Genomic DNA, 14656 nt, shown 5'->3' with positions numbered 1-14656 from the left:
TTTGAGAGATAGGCTTTATCCCCAAAGGCAATAAACAGAATCGTGTAAACATTGATAAGTTAAACAGATCTGTAGGATCCTTTTGAATACTACTATGGAATGTTATAAATTTTATACCCTAATATTAGAATTTTAGGTTTGGGAAGGATCTTAAATTGTTATTCCTTTCAGAGCACAACTCTCCCACTTTCCCTTCTCATTAAGTTTCCATTTAGCCATTAGGTAGGAGCTTCAAAAGGGAAAATCCAATCATGTATAATCTCCAGTTAATGGGCATCTATTGAGCGACTAGGTCACCAGAAAGAGTAATTACACAGTGCCTCTTTGTGCAGTAAACACAAAAATCAAAAGCTAATGCATTCCCGAGGCAAGCCAGATTGTTACTTGCTACCAGCATCCTCCTCTTCAGGGAAAAAGTTGGGGCGCCCACCATGCTTGCTAAGGGAGATTGTAAAGCTGGTCCAGAAAAACAAGGTTATCAAGGGAGGAAAGAGAAAAGCAGAGAGGGCTTCCAGAGCTTTGTCATTCCTAATTGCTGATAATGGTTGGGATGGATTCCTGAATAGCAGACATTCTAGTAAATGTTTTGAGCAATCATCAAGAACTTAGTGGGTCTCTGGGGCTTTTTGCCACAAGTGAAAGAATAACAGTGACCACTGAGGTAGAGCCTCAGCCCCAGTCCCCTAATTTAGCCTGTTTTCTAAGCATGCCCAGCCTTCATAAATAAAGACTTTATGCTTACTTTTGTCCAACCCCTAACTGTACTGATTTATGGAAGATGAGCACAACCCTCTTGACTCAAAATGGCGTGTGTTAGTCACAAGCCAAAGAGCTCTGGGTTTGTGTCGGTACATTCTAGTTTGGGATTTCAAAATTATAATTTGGTGTAGTTATTTAAGGGATTTGCAAAACTTGGCATAATTCAAATAACCTGTTTTTCCCCCCTTAGAACACTTCAGTTATGGAGGATCACAATGAAGATGAGTCCCCAAAGAAAAATACTCTTTGGCAGGTAGGAATGACGACGCACAGATAAGATAGCAGTTGACTTACAGTAGATAAGAGGCTCCCTCAGCTCCTGTCCTCAGTAAAAACAAGAGCCAAGCGTTTTCCTTTGTGCATTTTTGCTAGTTTCAGAATTCACCCCAATTTGTCTTCTGTTCCTTAGGAAAGTGTCCTTATGAAGAGTAAAGAATTTTGGAGTTACTACAGAGATTCTCATGTGTCTGTAGCCTAAAATATTCAGTTTATTGCCATGGGCTAAGCCAAAGGTGGTGTCCTTTGTCACCAGAATATTACCATGCCATACCAGTATGTGTGTTGGTGACTTAGTCTCGCTCTCCTCACCCTTCTCCCCCATTTCTTGTTATTTTGCCCTTTCCTTTTAAACTCCCGTTTTCTTCTCTTCTGGCTCTGTTCTAGTCTCCCATTTTCCTCCCAACTCCCCAGGGTTTTTTTGTTTTTGTTTTTTCTTTTTTGCCAGTGTGGGGGTGTGGGCAATCGAATGTAAAGTTTCATGATTTGATCCTTTCATCAACCATTATGGTACAAATAACCTTTCCCTCATAAAGACACTTAAGGCAAAATAAACCTAAATATGAAGAGAATAATGTTAAAATATTCTCTGGTTTCATTTTATTGGAAACAAAAGGAGTAGATCAGTTAGTAAGGATAAAGTATGCCCAATAAATTGAAGATGAAATGAAACAAAGCAAAAACAGTGCCAGGAAGATGCCTCTGGTCCCAGCAGGTGGTTAGAAGTAGAAGTGGAAAATGTGCTGTAGAGTTGTGCATTTGTCACTATTTGGGGGAAGTGTGTGCAGACTGACTTATGTTCCTCCTTCCCATGTAGTATTTTCCAATAGGATTCTCTTCATTTACTATTGGTTTTTCAGTTCACAGTGGCTCTTAACACTTTGGCTTTCGGTTTTTCTTTCGTAAGTTCTGTCTTTCAGTCAGCTCGTTAATGGTATGCCAGTGCTGTAAGGAAGCTAGGTGGTTAGGAACCCTTCTGTAAATGAAATAGTAACCCTTTTGCTTATCAAATGAGATAATGGATGTGAACGTATTTTGTAAATTATAAAGCAGTATACAAGGGAAGGTCGTTACCATCGTATTTAACCTGTTATGAAAGTAATTAGTCTGACAAGTTATAATGAACACAATATAGAAAGAAGAGAGGAAGGAAAACGTACAGCTCTTTTTCTCAAGATTAGGTACTTTTAGCATTTGCGTACATATCCTTTGCTCTGTCTTGTGTGTTCCCCTTCACACAAATGACTAATTATAATGCTATATACAATTCTGCATCTTGCCTTTTGTTCCTTATTTCATACACGTGTTCTCTTGTTATTAAAATCTTACGTTATAAACCTAATTTTAATGACTACGTTCTAGTACCCTGTGTGGATGCGTTATTATTGGCTTTAACCAGTTGTGTGTGGTTGGGCAGTTTATTTCTAATTTTTGTGTTAAACATTCTGGTGAACACCCTTATACTTAAAAGTAGTAAAGGTGCTCCTTATACCAGCAGATATTCACCACAGTGAGGAATTTTCATTTTTTCTGACTGTTTTGAATGTTGGTTTTTAAGGTCTGTTAGATAGAGGTCTTATTACAAGCGGCATCAAAAATTTCTGTTCAATGCTGCCCTCTGGTGGTACTCAGTGTCAGTGAGCTCTCCTTCCCCCAAATGACAAGGGGAAAAAAGTGGTACTCCTTGTCATTGAGCTCTTCCTCACCCAAATGACGAGGGAAAAAACATCCTCTAGAGAGGGAGGTGGTAAGATAAATAGGGTGGGAACTGAATGCCTTCTGACTATATACCTCTAAATGTGGACATAAAAACTTACTTCAGGCAGGTGTGATATATAAGATTTTAATAAGGAAGGCCAGGCTTCTATGAATATTTATGAAGGATGTCTTCTTTCTGGGGTGGATTCAGTCCACTCGAAATTAGGGGACATGGTGATAACAAAGCTCTTGGTTCTTTCTGTGTAAAACCTCTGAGATAAGCTCCTAATGGAATTAATGCATGTTGGTAATGTAACTAGTTCTTCAGTTACCAAAATTCTCTTCTGTGCTAGGTTTTGGTATTACACATGAAGGAGCTATCAAAGGAGTGATGGGCAGGTAGCTTGGCAAATGTTTGACAAAAGCACGGAGGTAATTTTGTTTTTAAACAGTGATGTTACTGAGCCTTATAGCATCAGTGGCAGTTGTGCTTTCAGTCTACGGATTCCTTTTTTTTTTTTTTTTTTTTAAATGCTGTTGTCAGACGCAGTGTATATAGTTTTCATTTGTAGAACAGTATGCTGGTTTTCTGCAAGGACCATGTAGATTTGTGGAGAAATGTACAGTTAGTATAGGAGTCTGTGGGATATCATAGGCAACTCTATAGGATAAGGATCATTTCAGGAATATGTGGTTTACCTTGGGTCACTTCTGGAGTAGGTGATCAATAAAAGGGATTGAAAGTCTAAACTTTTTTGCCAGCAGTTTGATAGCCCTGGAAACAGTTTGGAGATGGATCGGGTTTTTAGATTGAATTGCCTTCAGGTTTCCATCTTAGATAGACCAGTGGTTTTCAAAGTGTGGTCTCTAAAGTGTGTTCTCTGGACTAGCAGCATCAGTACCACCTGGGAACTTGTTAGCAATGCAGATTCTCAGGCTGCATTCCAGACCAATAGAATGAGGACATCTGTGGTGGAGCCGGGCAACATGTGAGTTAAGAAGCCCTCTTGTTACTCTGATGCACACAGGTGCGAGAACCATTGGCATAGATGAATGTAGATTGACTTTGGTCTTTGGGGGAGTAAAACAATCATTGCTACTTGTCCAAGTTGAACAAGTTTTCTAAGATGGTTGTTTCTAACATTAGTTATCTAATACCCACATGGTTTTGAAATAAGCTTTGAAGAATGATGACTTGAGACACCATTTAGCTTTATAAATAGCTGTAAATTTGACATTTACTTTAGAGACTAATTTGAGGACACAGGCCCTGAAGACATTTTAAATTACTTTATGAATGAATTAATGAAGGAATGAGTTTGGCTTTAAGGTATAACTGGTATTTTAAGATTAAATGCACAGGGTGAAAAAATGTTTCCAATGAAATACTAATTAGATTTCTTTTCCTTATCAAACTAATTAATTTTTTTCTTTATTTTTCTAAAATAGATAAGTAATGGAACATCATCTGTGATCGTCTCCAGAAAGAGGCCATCAGAAGGAAACTATCAAAAAGAAAAAGACTTGTGTATTAAATATTTTGACCAGTGGTCTGAATCAGATCAAGTGGAATTTGTGGAACACCTTATTTCACGAATGTGTCATTATCAGCATGGACATATTAACTCTTACCTGAAGCCCATGTTGCAGCGGGACTTTATTACCGCTTTACCAGGTAACTGTACTTGTCTTTTAAAAAGCTGAGCAGTGGAAGAATGTCCAGCCCGAGGGCCTAGGTGGAGCTGAGTAGATGTTTGTGAAATGGATGAATGAGTACAGTGTGACTACAGTGTGAGTTTCTTTGGGACCCATACTGTATTTTAACATATGGCACTTGAAAAGGAGTTATAATGTAGCATCTATATAGGAAATGTACGCAGTTTCTGCAATTAGTGGTGTTGGTCATTAGTCATACTATTGTTTCATTTAATTTAATGAGTTAATGCTATGCTGTTAGTTTTGATATAGTCTATATATATAATCTGTATTTTGGCTTTATAAATAATTTTTAAAAATATGAGACAATTTTTCCTACAGTGTTTATTTTTAAGAAGTGTCCCAAAGTTTAAGATATTCCTTTGTACCTGAAATGACATTTAGGGTAGAGAATGGCAAAAATATACTGGAAAAACTGAAGACATGTCTTTATTACATTTTTTTTTTTTAATTTTATTTATTTATTCGACAGAGATAGAGACAGCCAGTGAGAGAGGGAACACAAGCAGGGGGAGTGGGAGAGGAAGAAGCAGGCTCATAGCGGAAGAGCCTGATGTGGGGCTCGATCCCAGAATGCCGGGATCACTCCCTGAGCCGAAGGCAGACGCTTAACCGCTGTGCCACCCAGGCGCCCCTATTACATTTTTTTGAAACTTACTTCTGCATCTTCTCCCTCACTATTTCTTGCTCTTTCTCCCTTTCTCTCTCTTTCCCTGCCTCCCCCACACCCACATACTACTCTGGTTAAGTTTACTTTGATTAAAAAAAAAAAAAAGACTTTATTTATTTGACAGAGGCAGCAAGAGAGAGAACACAAGCAGGGGGAGTGGGAGAGGAAGAAACAGGCTCCTGGGATCCTGGGATCATGACCTGGGCTGAAGGCAGACCCTTAATGACTAAGCCACCCAGGCGCCCCCAAAAAAGACTATTTTTTAGAATAGTTTTAAGTTTATAATAAAATTGAATGGAAAATACAAAGAATTCCCATATTTTCCATATCTTCACCCCACTCCCCTATCACGTGGCTCATTTGTTATATAACACATAGGCCTACATTGATACACCATTATCACCCAAAGTCCATACTTTACGTTAGGGTTCACTCTTGGTGTTGTACATTCTATGGGTTTTGGCAAATGTATAATGATATGTATCTATCATTATAGTATCCTGTAGAGTGGTTTCACTGCTCTAAAAATCCTCTGTGCTCTCTCTATTCGATCCCCCTTTGAGTTTTGGTCACTCATTCTCTCTTTTCTCTCTCTTTATCCCTTCCTCTTCTTCCTCCTCCTCTTCTTATAATTTTAAATATAAATTTGGCTAGGTAAGATGGATTTCACTTCTGAAGAGAATGGTAGCCAGAATGTTTTCTTCTAATATGGTCAGTCTAGAGGTTACAACTGCCATGCCAGGGTAGACCTAGAAATGGTCAGGGATAAAACAGTGCCACTGCCACCAGCCCTAACCTGTCAGAGCTTCTGGACAGCTCTTCAAAGAGTAGCTCCTCCCTTAGCCTGTCTGTGATTTACAGTGCATCAGGACTCCATATTCTAAGGATTTCCATGGTAATATTTGGACCTGGGCTCAGGTCTCAGGCCAGCTTCAGATTTCTAATCTTTCTTCCAAAATGTGTTAGTTTACTTTCTACAATGAGAGTGTTTAAGGATATTTGAGAGTTAGCTTAGAAAATTTTGACTCTCTAGTTGTTTTTATGCTGAAATGTAGCATTGTTTGCCCTGTTTCATTCATTAGTACTTCTAGAAAAGAAAATAAGAATGCTCTCTTTCTAGAATGGTATAGTATTTAATTGCTGGGAGGGATCTTAGCCATCCTTAATCCTCTTTCTCATTGTATAGACTAGGAAGCCAATGATCAGAGACATTGCGTGAAATGACAAAGATCATACACCTTGGTTATTGCGTTGATTATGTGGGTGATGGTGGGGGGCTGGTTCAAAAGTTAGTGCAAAGGCTAAAATCATTATAGTTAGGATTACTCAGGAAAATTCCTTAAATTGGCCCTAAGTCTAGAATATATGTTTACAACCCAGTTAAGTAGTAATTACTTTTACTTATGAGAGAGAGAGAGAGAGAGAAACAGGGTTTTAATTGTATGAGAGGGAAGAAGGTTGAGGGGGTCGGGGAGAGGGAGTTATAGGTGGGTTTCAGTAAGGTGAGTGGGCCTGTGGCGCTGCGTCTCTGGTATGTGCAGTGCCAGCGCTCAGAACCCCTGGCACCCAAGCCTTTCTGTGGCCTCAGGTTCCTTCTTGCATCAAGAAAAGATAGAGCAGTTTTTAAAGTGGTGATTGTACTGATCCTCATAAGTGATTTTAACTAAATGAAGTTATGCCTTCATTTTTCTCAGGCAAATCTGTTGTTTTTTTTGTTTGCTTTTTATTGTTTTGGATCTATTTCATTGTTGCCTGTAATTTACTTCTCAAACATTTTAGAGTGCCAAGAAACTCACCTTATATTCACAGAATATCCACGAGGTGGCACTGTTGAAGTTCTCTTGATTTGCAGAGTGTAGTTGAGAGGCAAGCCCTTCTGTTGGGGAGTGTACGGTCTTGGAGAAGGGACAGAACAGATGAACATGTGTTATGTATATAAATATGGTTAGTATAATTGCATACAATTCAGTTTTCATTACAGCGAATTTTAAGGTATTGTCCATATCTCTGTTAAAGTGGAATTTTGTGGTATTGAATATTACATGAAATGAATGGACCATTGGCTGGGACATGGAAATATTTTTGTTAAAATGCCATTTGTTTTAACAGGATTTGATCTGAACATATATACATATGTCAGTATATATCATACATATGAATCTAATAGCTGGGGACAAGCTGGCCTAGTTGATTGTGTTCGTGTCTAGTAGACTTGGATTAAACCTGGCGTTAGTTCCTTAACACAGACCTTGCCTTAAGAGTATTAGGGAAGAAACAGGTCCATGTGTATGTTCATACTTACATTTAATAATGTGTGGAGCAACTTACTAATCACTATTCTAGTTTGGTGTTTAACTTTTACTGTAGATGATCTTGAGTTTGAAGTTATCCTCTGTTGAAACTGTCAACTTAAGACTTCTTTTGATTGTAGAAACCATTAATTCTATAAAAATTGTCTATAGTTCTCGCTTTTAAATGCTTACTGTGAATATCATACCTGTCAGTATAGGGAAAATGGAAAATGTTTGTGGTCTCTGGCTCCTTTTGGTTCAGTGGAAAAAGTGATAATTATGATATGCTTTTCTAAAAATCATGGTAAATGTTTAGTCTGCAATGTCAATTTCTGCAGGCTAAGTTTGTGGTTTGTGAGAACTGTTGTTAAAGGGAAAATTTATACCATTTGAAGTAGAGGCAGATTGTACTTCAAAGAGGATGATAAGCATTGGCGATCCTTTTGGTGAGGTGGCTCAGCAAGTAAGAACTTGGAAACACTTAGCTTCCTGGCCATGGTTTATTCATTTGTCTTATCCCCAAGTAAGGGTGATAAACCGTTATGGACTGTGAATGTGACAGACTAGATCAAAGGTCTTGGGAGATGGGGAAGAGCCAGGGCGTAGCTAAGGCTTTTTAGGCTGGATGCAGGGCCGAAGACCAGCATGACAGTGGAAAGAGCTTGGGGTATTGGATTTACACAGCCCCTAAATTTGAATCCCAGCCTCTGCACTTAGTAGTTATATAAGCCCACTTTTTAGAACCTCAGTTTCCTTTTCTGTGTGGGAATAATAATAATACTTAATGGAATATTGTGAAGATTAAAAACAATGTATGTAATATGCCTGACATCTGGTGGGTATTCTGAAGATGGTAGCTTTAAAAAAAAGAAAAAGAAAGAGAGAAAGAAAAGAAAGAAAGAAAGAAAAAAAGAAAGAAAGAAAAAAAGCCTGGAGAGGCAGGAAACACCTGCTCCTCCAGAGGTAATAAGATTTGTTGCCAGGAAGTTTTAATTATTCACCCGCTAATTTTTGAATTGATTCATCTTGACATCATATAGGTAGGTGTTTGTTCCACTTTTTTTGGTACAACAAAATGTTGGACTTTGTGACCTGAGTGTCATTTCAGTTCAATTCCGTCTGAATCTTTGGTCCGTATATTCCAAGTTAAAGGCATCCATTGACGTACTGTTGCTGTCAGCATTGTTTTTTCTTTCAAAAGGTTTCTGACTTCAGATTTTACAACTAGATCTGTGACTAGGAAGGGACACAGGAGTGGCTGGGGGAGGAAGTTTCTTTGCAGCTGCTCTTCGAAATGTGTTTCTAAAATAATAAAAGTTACTGTAATTGTATGATCTAAGCAGCTGTGTTAAAACTGGCTGTAGTCAAGGGCATTGAACTGACATTATACAGTTGAGTTTCATTTTGATATAGTGTTATTTACATATTGAGCTTTGAAATTTGTGCCTTTTAATTGTTTTAATGTATTATTGAAATTTTCCCAGACCTTCATCTGGTGCCTATAATTAGCAACAGAAGCACTTCTTCAGCGTTGTGTGTGCCGTATTCTGGCCTCATTTTCTGAAACCATAATGTGTCCTTTTGTTGCGTTGGGAAGGGGGGTGGTGGTGGGAGATGGGGGTCTCAGCAAGATAGAGTCAGAGAGAGCCAGATATTGGTACCTAAGAAATGCTTAGTTTTAACACCTCAGAGGACTTTGTAGCTGGAGCAAATGGACCACTTTACTTAAGTAACTTCTTTGTCCTGAATAGGCTTGAAACAAGAAAGTTACATGGCCTGCATGGCTCCGGGGATAGCTCTTCTAAGGTGTTCAGATAGAGGTTGTGGGATTCCTATACCCTAAACATTTAAGGGAACGTGAGACTTACGCCAAGAGTGGGCTTAGTGCTTTGCTAGAGAAGGTATGCAACATTTTCTCTGCAGAAAAAAACAAAGAAGAGCAACATTGCTTAGCTTCTTTGACCAGTGATATCAGCTAAGGGGATTTAGGGATGAGGGAAGGAGAACAGAGACTGACACTTAGCAAGAACCAATTCTGTATCTGGCTCCTTAATAACCTCCTCCTGTTAACTTTCCCAGCAAGGCTAAGTAGTTCAGGAAATGAGCATACTGAGAGTAGCTGTCCCAGAGGGTTATTGTGCAGACTATATCAGATCATCTGCTTTAGCCATTTAATATCATTTTTATTTTATGGAAGACTTAGATCCAAAAAGGAGAACTGATGTGCTTCAGCCCGGGCTATCTGACTCTACAGCCAGTGCATTTACCAAGAGACTAAAACATGCTGCCTCCTAGAACGGGGGTATGAATTTAAAATACTATCCGAGGAAAGTAAATGTCATAGAGATGTTACTGAATTGGAGTGATGGCATCTGAAAGAGGAGGAAATATGTGTTAGAGATTTTCTTATGCAGAAGCTCAGCGATAGTCTCATGGTGAACTATTGAAGGGGGAAAAAAATCAAAGAGGACTAAAAAGGGTACCATGGCTATAAAGCAGTAGTTCTCAACCTTTCAGAATTATCTGGTGGCACTTCTTAAAAATAGAGATTCCTGGTACTCACCATCTAAAGATTCTTATTCAGTAGACCAGAAAAAATGTCCAGGGAATCTGTTTTTGTTGCTTGTTGTTTTTGTTTATTTGTTTTAAAAAATCACTTGCCCTAAGTGACTCAGTTACAACTGCACAGGCTTCTGAGAACAGCTCCTAGACCACCCAGGCAGGTGGAAGATTTGGGATGCTACTTTCCCAGTTCATAGTCAGACCATGAGAATGTTGCAGTCATTGAGGAAGTTGCAATGAGAAAGTAACGATCTGAAGCATTCTTGTCTCCTATTCATTCCCTCTCTTAGAGAGCAGGGGACTCACGAGGGAAATCGGTTAGGGGTGTGTTTATAACCAATTAGGGTTTGGTTGATGATAGGGCAATAACCTAGACCTTGAAAGGTGACTGTGTTCTCATAGGATGTGTAGAAACTAGAAGATAGGTAAGTACCCAGAATTAGAAAAATTCAGAGAAGAGCTAAATCTATTAGCCCATGACTAGAGACATTACAAGAAAATATGAATGTAGAGGTCTGAGAGATCCTGAAATGTGAAATTCTTGTTACTGATTTGTTAGTCCTAGCAGTGGAGAGCTACAAGCAGGACTTCCCTGATTTTAAATGAAGATGGAAGAAAGGGGCACATGATCATGGAGATAAACAAAAAGGAAACCAAAGCCCCCATAAACCAGCAGACCTAACGATAGTGTGTGCCGGGATAGTGACAGACCCTGTAGTTGTGATTTTCAGAATTGTGGAACACTGAGGAGAAGCAGAGCTACTGGTCCAGTTGTGCCCTTTACAGTAAACTTGTACAGCTGTGTTTGGTAGCCCTGCATGGTAGGTAGCACCCTGGGATGGGCACTTTTCTTGGTTTTAAAAACTGGAGAAGTAGAGGTGGGTGTATTTGGGGGCTGTTGGCTGATAAATTTGATGTTACAGTCTAGCAGACCTTTAAAATGGATTATCCAAGTTAAATAATTTGCAGCTGAAAAGGCCCTGCAGAGTTGCCTAAGCCTAGAAGGGAGTATACAGATGTTTGGAGCCTTTATCTCTGAGAGGATTTAGGGATTAAAAATTTTTTGCTTATATGGATTTTATAATTTTTCTGTAATGAACTTGGGTTATATATGTTTTAAAAAAAGGACACATCAGCTACTTGCCAACTTGTAAATAAAAAATGCGATACCAACTTTATGTAGTGAGCACCAGTTAAAGAATACAAAGTATAGCCATACCATTGGGGTGGGGGAGGGGGATAAGGTTATCAGATTAGTGGGTCAGAAGAATGATGTAAAAAAAAAAGGTAAAGGTGGTAGGGTCTTTATATGGGGCAGAGTTTGTCCAAATACTCAAATACTGAATAGAGAGATGTGGGCTGGACAATAGTACATCCAGATCATTACAGAACCAGTGGCTCAGTATTGGTATGTGTGAGTATTTCATGAATGGACCCACGGAAGCCTGGATAGAAATATCTAGAATCATTGGTGCTGTCCTTGGTTCTGATCCATTTAACATGTTTGCCAAGAACTTGGGATGAAGACTTAACTGCATTTGACCATCATGCACATTTTTGGTGTGGAATACCCACTCTTCTGGAGGATAGAATCACAACTCTAGAGGCTGACATGGGGGGTCAGATCAAGCTTCAAAGGTGAATTATAGCAAGGATAACTATAAATTCCTGCATGAATTTATTCCTGCCCTTTGTCTCTCCATTAGCCATACAGATACAGAACTAGGGGGAATTTTTAAAAATAGATATTTTTGGGGAACAGGCCTAGGAATTTCTTTAATTTAACTGCCATCTTTAGAAATCTACTGTGATAGGACTACTAGATAAAGGCAATGTAATCTTTGTACCAACTGTCATATAATGACATGTACAAGAAAAGATCATGGTTTCGGTGTAGTCTTCATGATCACATCAGAGCTAGTATTAGATCTAGACCAGAGTAGGACAATTAGTATATGAAAGGCTTGTAAACCACAGTCAACAGTATAAAGTGTCATTCTCAGAGTTGAAGACGACATTAGTTGGTAAAGCATTTTAATGCATCATCTCATCTTGATATTTTCAAAATAGAGATTATTATTTCCCCATCTTATACAGATGAGAACCTGAGCTCTGAAAATTCAAAGACTTACCTGTATCCTGCCAAGTTAGTGCTGCTACATGGCTTCTATTTATCTTGAGAGAAAGAGCAAATATTAATCTTGTATGGTGCCTTGTTGTCTTTAAAATCTTTTCATAAGATTCTTTCATTTGATTCTCACTGGTGGCGTGAGAAAGGACAATGGTTACAGGTGATTACCATTTTATAACAGTGAAAGACCAAGAGCTAGTTATATTTAATGTTTGTTTCATGTCAAAGAACTGCTACATGGTGAACCCAGACTTGAAATTGGAATTTTCTGCCTATATGTTTAGTGTTCCCACCACTGCTGTAGGCCTAGGGGTGAGCTTTATTTTTGTAGCTACAGAGGCCTTGCCTATATCCACACGGTGGGAGTTTGCAGGTGGCCACAGTGTTGACCACGGTGATTTCTTTACTAGATGGCAGTCAGGCAGACACTGAATCTTGGTTGTCTTTGGGAGGATCCTTGCATTGTGTGGGATAAGCCTCTTAAGGTTGAAGAATTTGTAGGTATGTATGGTTCTTGCTTTTAAGGATTTTACCTCCGTAAGAAGGTGAAGGAATGATTGACAAAAATAAATCTAAGGAGACTTGACTTTAACTCTTAGATTATCGTTAACTTTTCATAAGCTTTTTAAGCTGTGTCAGTGTTTCACCTTTTTTGTCTCCGTGGCCCCGAGGCGTTCACATAGGTCATGTATTAAGAGGATGATTTGTTAGGAGAGATGGTAAGTCAGGGGGGGAAAGAACACCAACTTGGGAGCAAGAGATCAGAGTTGCAATCTAGGCTTTACTACTCTATAACTGTGAAACCTTGAGGACTTTACCTCTCTGTGCCTCATCTGTAAATTTTGAGGAATTGTTATCCTGTAGTAGTTTTGTAAGTGTTATGTAAAAGAAAATGTAAACAAGTCTTTTTTCATAATATCTGACAAATAGAAAACTGTCTAAGATCGGCTTTTACATGTTGCCACGAATATATATATATATATATATATTTTTTTTTTTTTAAAGTAAGCTCTATGCCCAACCTGTGGCTTAAACTCAATGACCCTGAGACCAAGAGTTGCATGCACTACTGACTGAGCCAGCCAGGGGCCCTGTCATCAGTTTTATCTTAAAAACTCAGAATCAAAAAGAAGCATATGTGTTTATGTTCTCATGCACTTGTATATCTGCGGAACTTTTGATATTACTCAAGTATGTTACCTGGTTCAGGATTTCTTTATTCGTCTTCCCTTTACAGAAATGGTGACTGGTACATTTCCATCTCCCTTCCCATTCCTTCACTGCCTTTTCTATTTTGTAGAGCAAGGCTTAGACCACATAGCAGAAAACATTCTTTCTTACCTGGATGCCAGGTCTCTGTGTGCAGCAGAGCTGGTATGTAAAGAATGGCAGCGAGTGATCTCTGAAGGAATGCTTTGGAAGAAGCTGATTGAACGAATGGTGCGCACTGACCCTCTATGGAAGGGGCTTTCAGAAAGAAGAGGGTGGTAAGTTCTTGGGTTGCTTGTTCCCTTGAAAAAAGTTTCTTGGACATAGGGTCAGTTTGACTGCTCAAATAACCAGTTATACTTGCCAAATGTGTTGGCCCATTTTAAACAGGTGGGAAAGAGGAGTGGTCTCGAGTGGTGGGGGGATGGAGGGGTGGTGGATGGGAGTTAAAGCTGTTAGAATAATTCCTTTTGCAATGCGTATTTCCTTTACAAGTATTAACCGCAGGAAGTATTACGTAGTTTGAATGAATAATTTGGCTTTTCAAAGCTATGTATTTATGGTTTTCTTTTCACATTATTGTTAAGTGATGATACTATTACCAAAAGATAGATAAGAAAATATGAGAAAGTCAAATAACGCCATTTTGCTATTTGTCATTGCTTTTGGTTGAAGATACGGGAGGCACAGCAGGCAGGAGTTTTCAGATAATCCATTAGCTTACACCCAGCTTTATAGCTTTGTGCACCTACATACCCTGGCCCACTTAGCATGGAGAGAGTGTTGGAGATGGGAGTACGGTTTGCGGTGTGAGTGAGGATTAGGGCTGTATTTTCTTCGTGGGAGGAAGTTTGATGTGTACCAAGTAAGGTTTTTCACAAAGTTACATTAGCACTTTTTATTAAATTACAGAATGAAAGGGTATATTAATATGTGTTAGGTGTTCAGAAAATAAAAGTCTAGGATTACGATACAGAGCTGGAAATTAAAGTACACTCATGTCTAATGTGTGAATTTAATGGTCAGAAATCCTGCTTCTGAACTGTCAAAAGACTTGGAAGATACAGTATCTTTGTAAGCACCCTGTTTAAATAAAATTCACCCTTTTATGTGCAAAAATGTAACATCTGTTTGTTTTTATTTGCCAGGGATCAGTACCTGTTTAAGAACAGACCTACAGATGGCCCTCCCAATTCATTTTATAGGTCATTATACCCAAAGATTATCCAGGATATAGAGGTAACTTTATGATTTATCTGTTTTATGGGCTCTTTGTGTCTTGTTCTCAACTTTTTATGTTGCCTTAGAGTGTTTTTTGCTCTAAAAACATGGAGCTGGTAATGT

General features: G+C 38.7%; 1 protein-coding gene across 5 annotated transcripts in view; it reads left to right on the top strand.

Annotated features, from left to right (window-relative positions):
* The window catches only part of FBXW11 (F-box and WD repeat domain containing 11), a 121788-nt gene that overhangs the window by 78046 nt on the left and 29086 nt on the right, over positions 1–14656 (top strand). For 3 of the 5 annotated variants that reach the window (XM_026510966.4, XM_026510963.4, XM_026510967.4), the window contains 4 exons: positions 950–1012; positions 4183–4408; positions 13404–13590; positions 14461–14551. In XM_026510966.4, coding sequence (XP_026366751.1) covers positions 950–1012; positions 4183–4408; positions 13404–13590; positions 14461–14551 — 567 coding nt within the window. The remainder of the gene's footprint in view (positions 1–949; positions 1013–4182; positions 4409–13403; positions 13591–14460; positions 14552–14656) is intronic. The other 2 variants (XM_026510968.4, XM_026510965.4) reach the window with 1 other exon arrangement.

This window comes from Ursus arctos, unplaced genomic scaffold (assembly GCF_023065955.2).
Source record: "Ursus arctos isolate Adak ecotype North America unplaced genomic scaffold, UrsArc2.0 scaffold_15, whole genome shotgun sequence".
In the NCBI taxonomy this organism is placed as follows: Eukaryota; Metazoa; Chordata; class Mammalia; order Carnivora; family Ursidae; genus Ursus; species Ursus arctos.
Note: the sequence above shows the minus strand (reverse complement) of the source record. Positions and strands in the feature narration are given on the sequence as shown.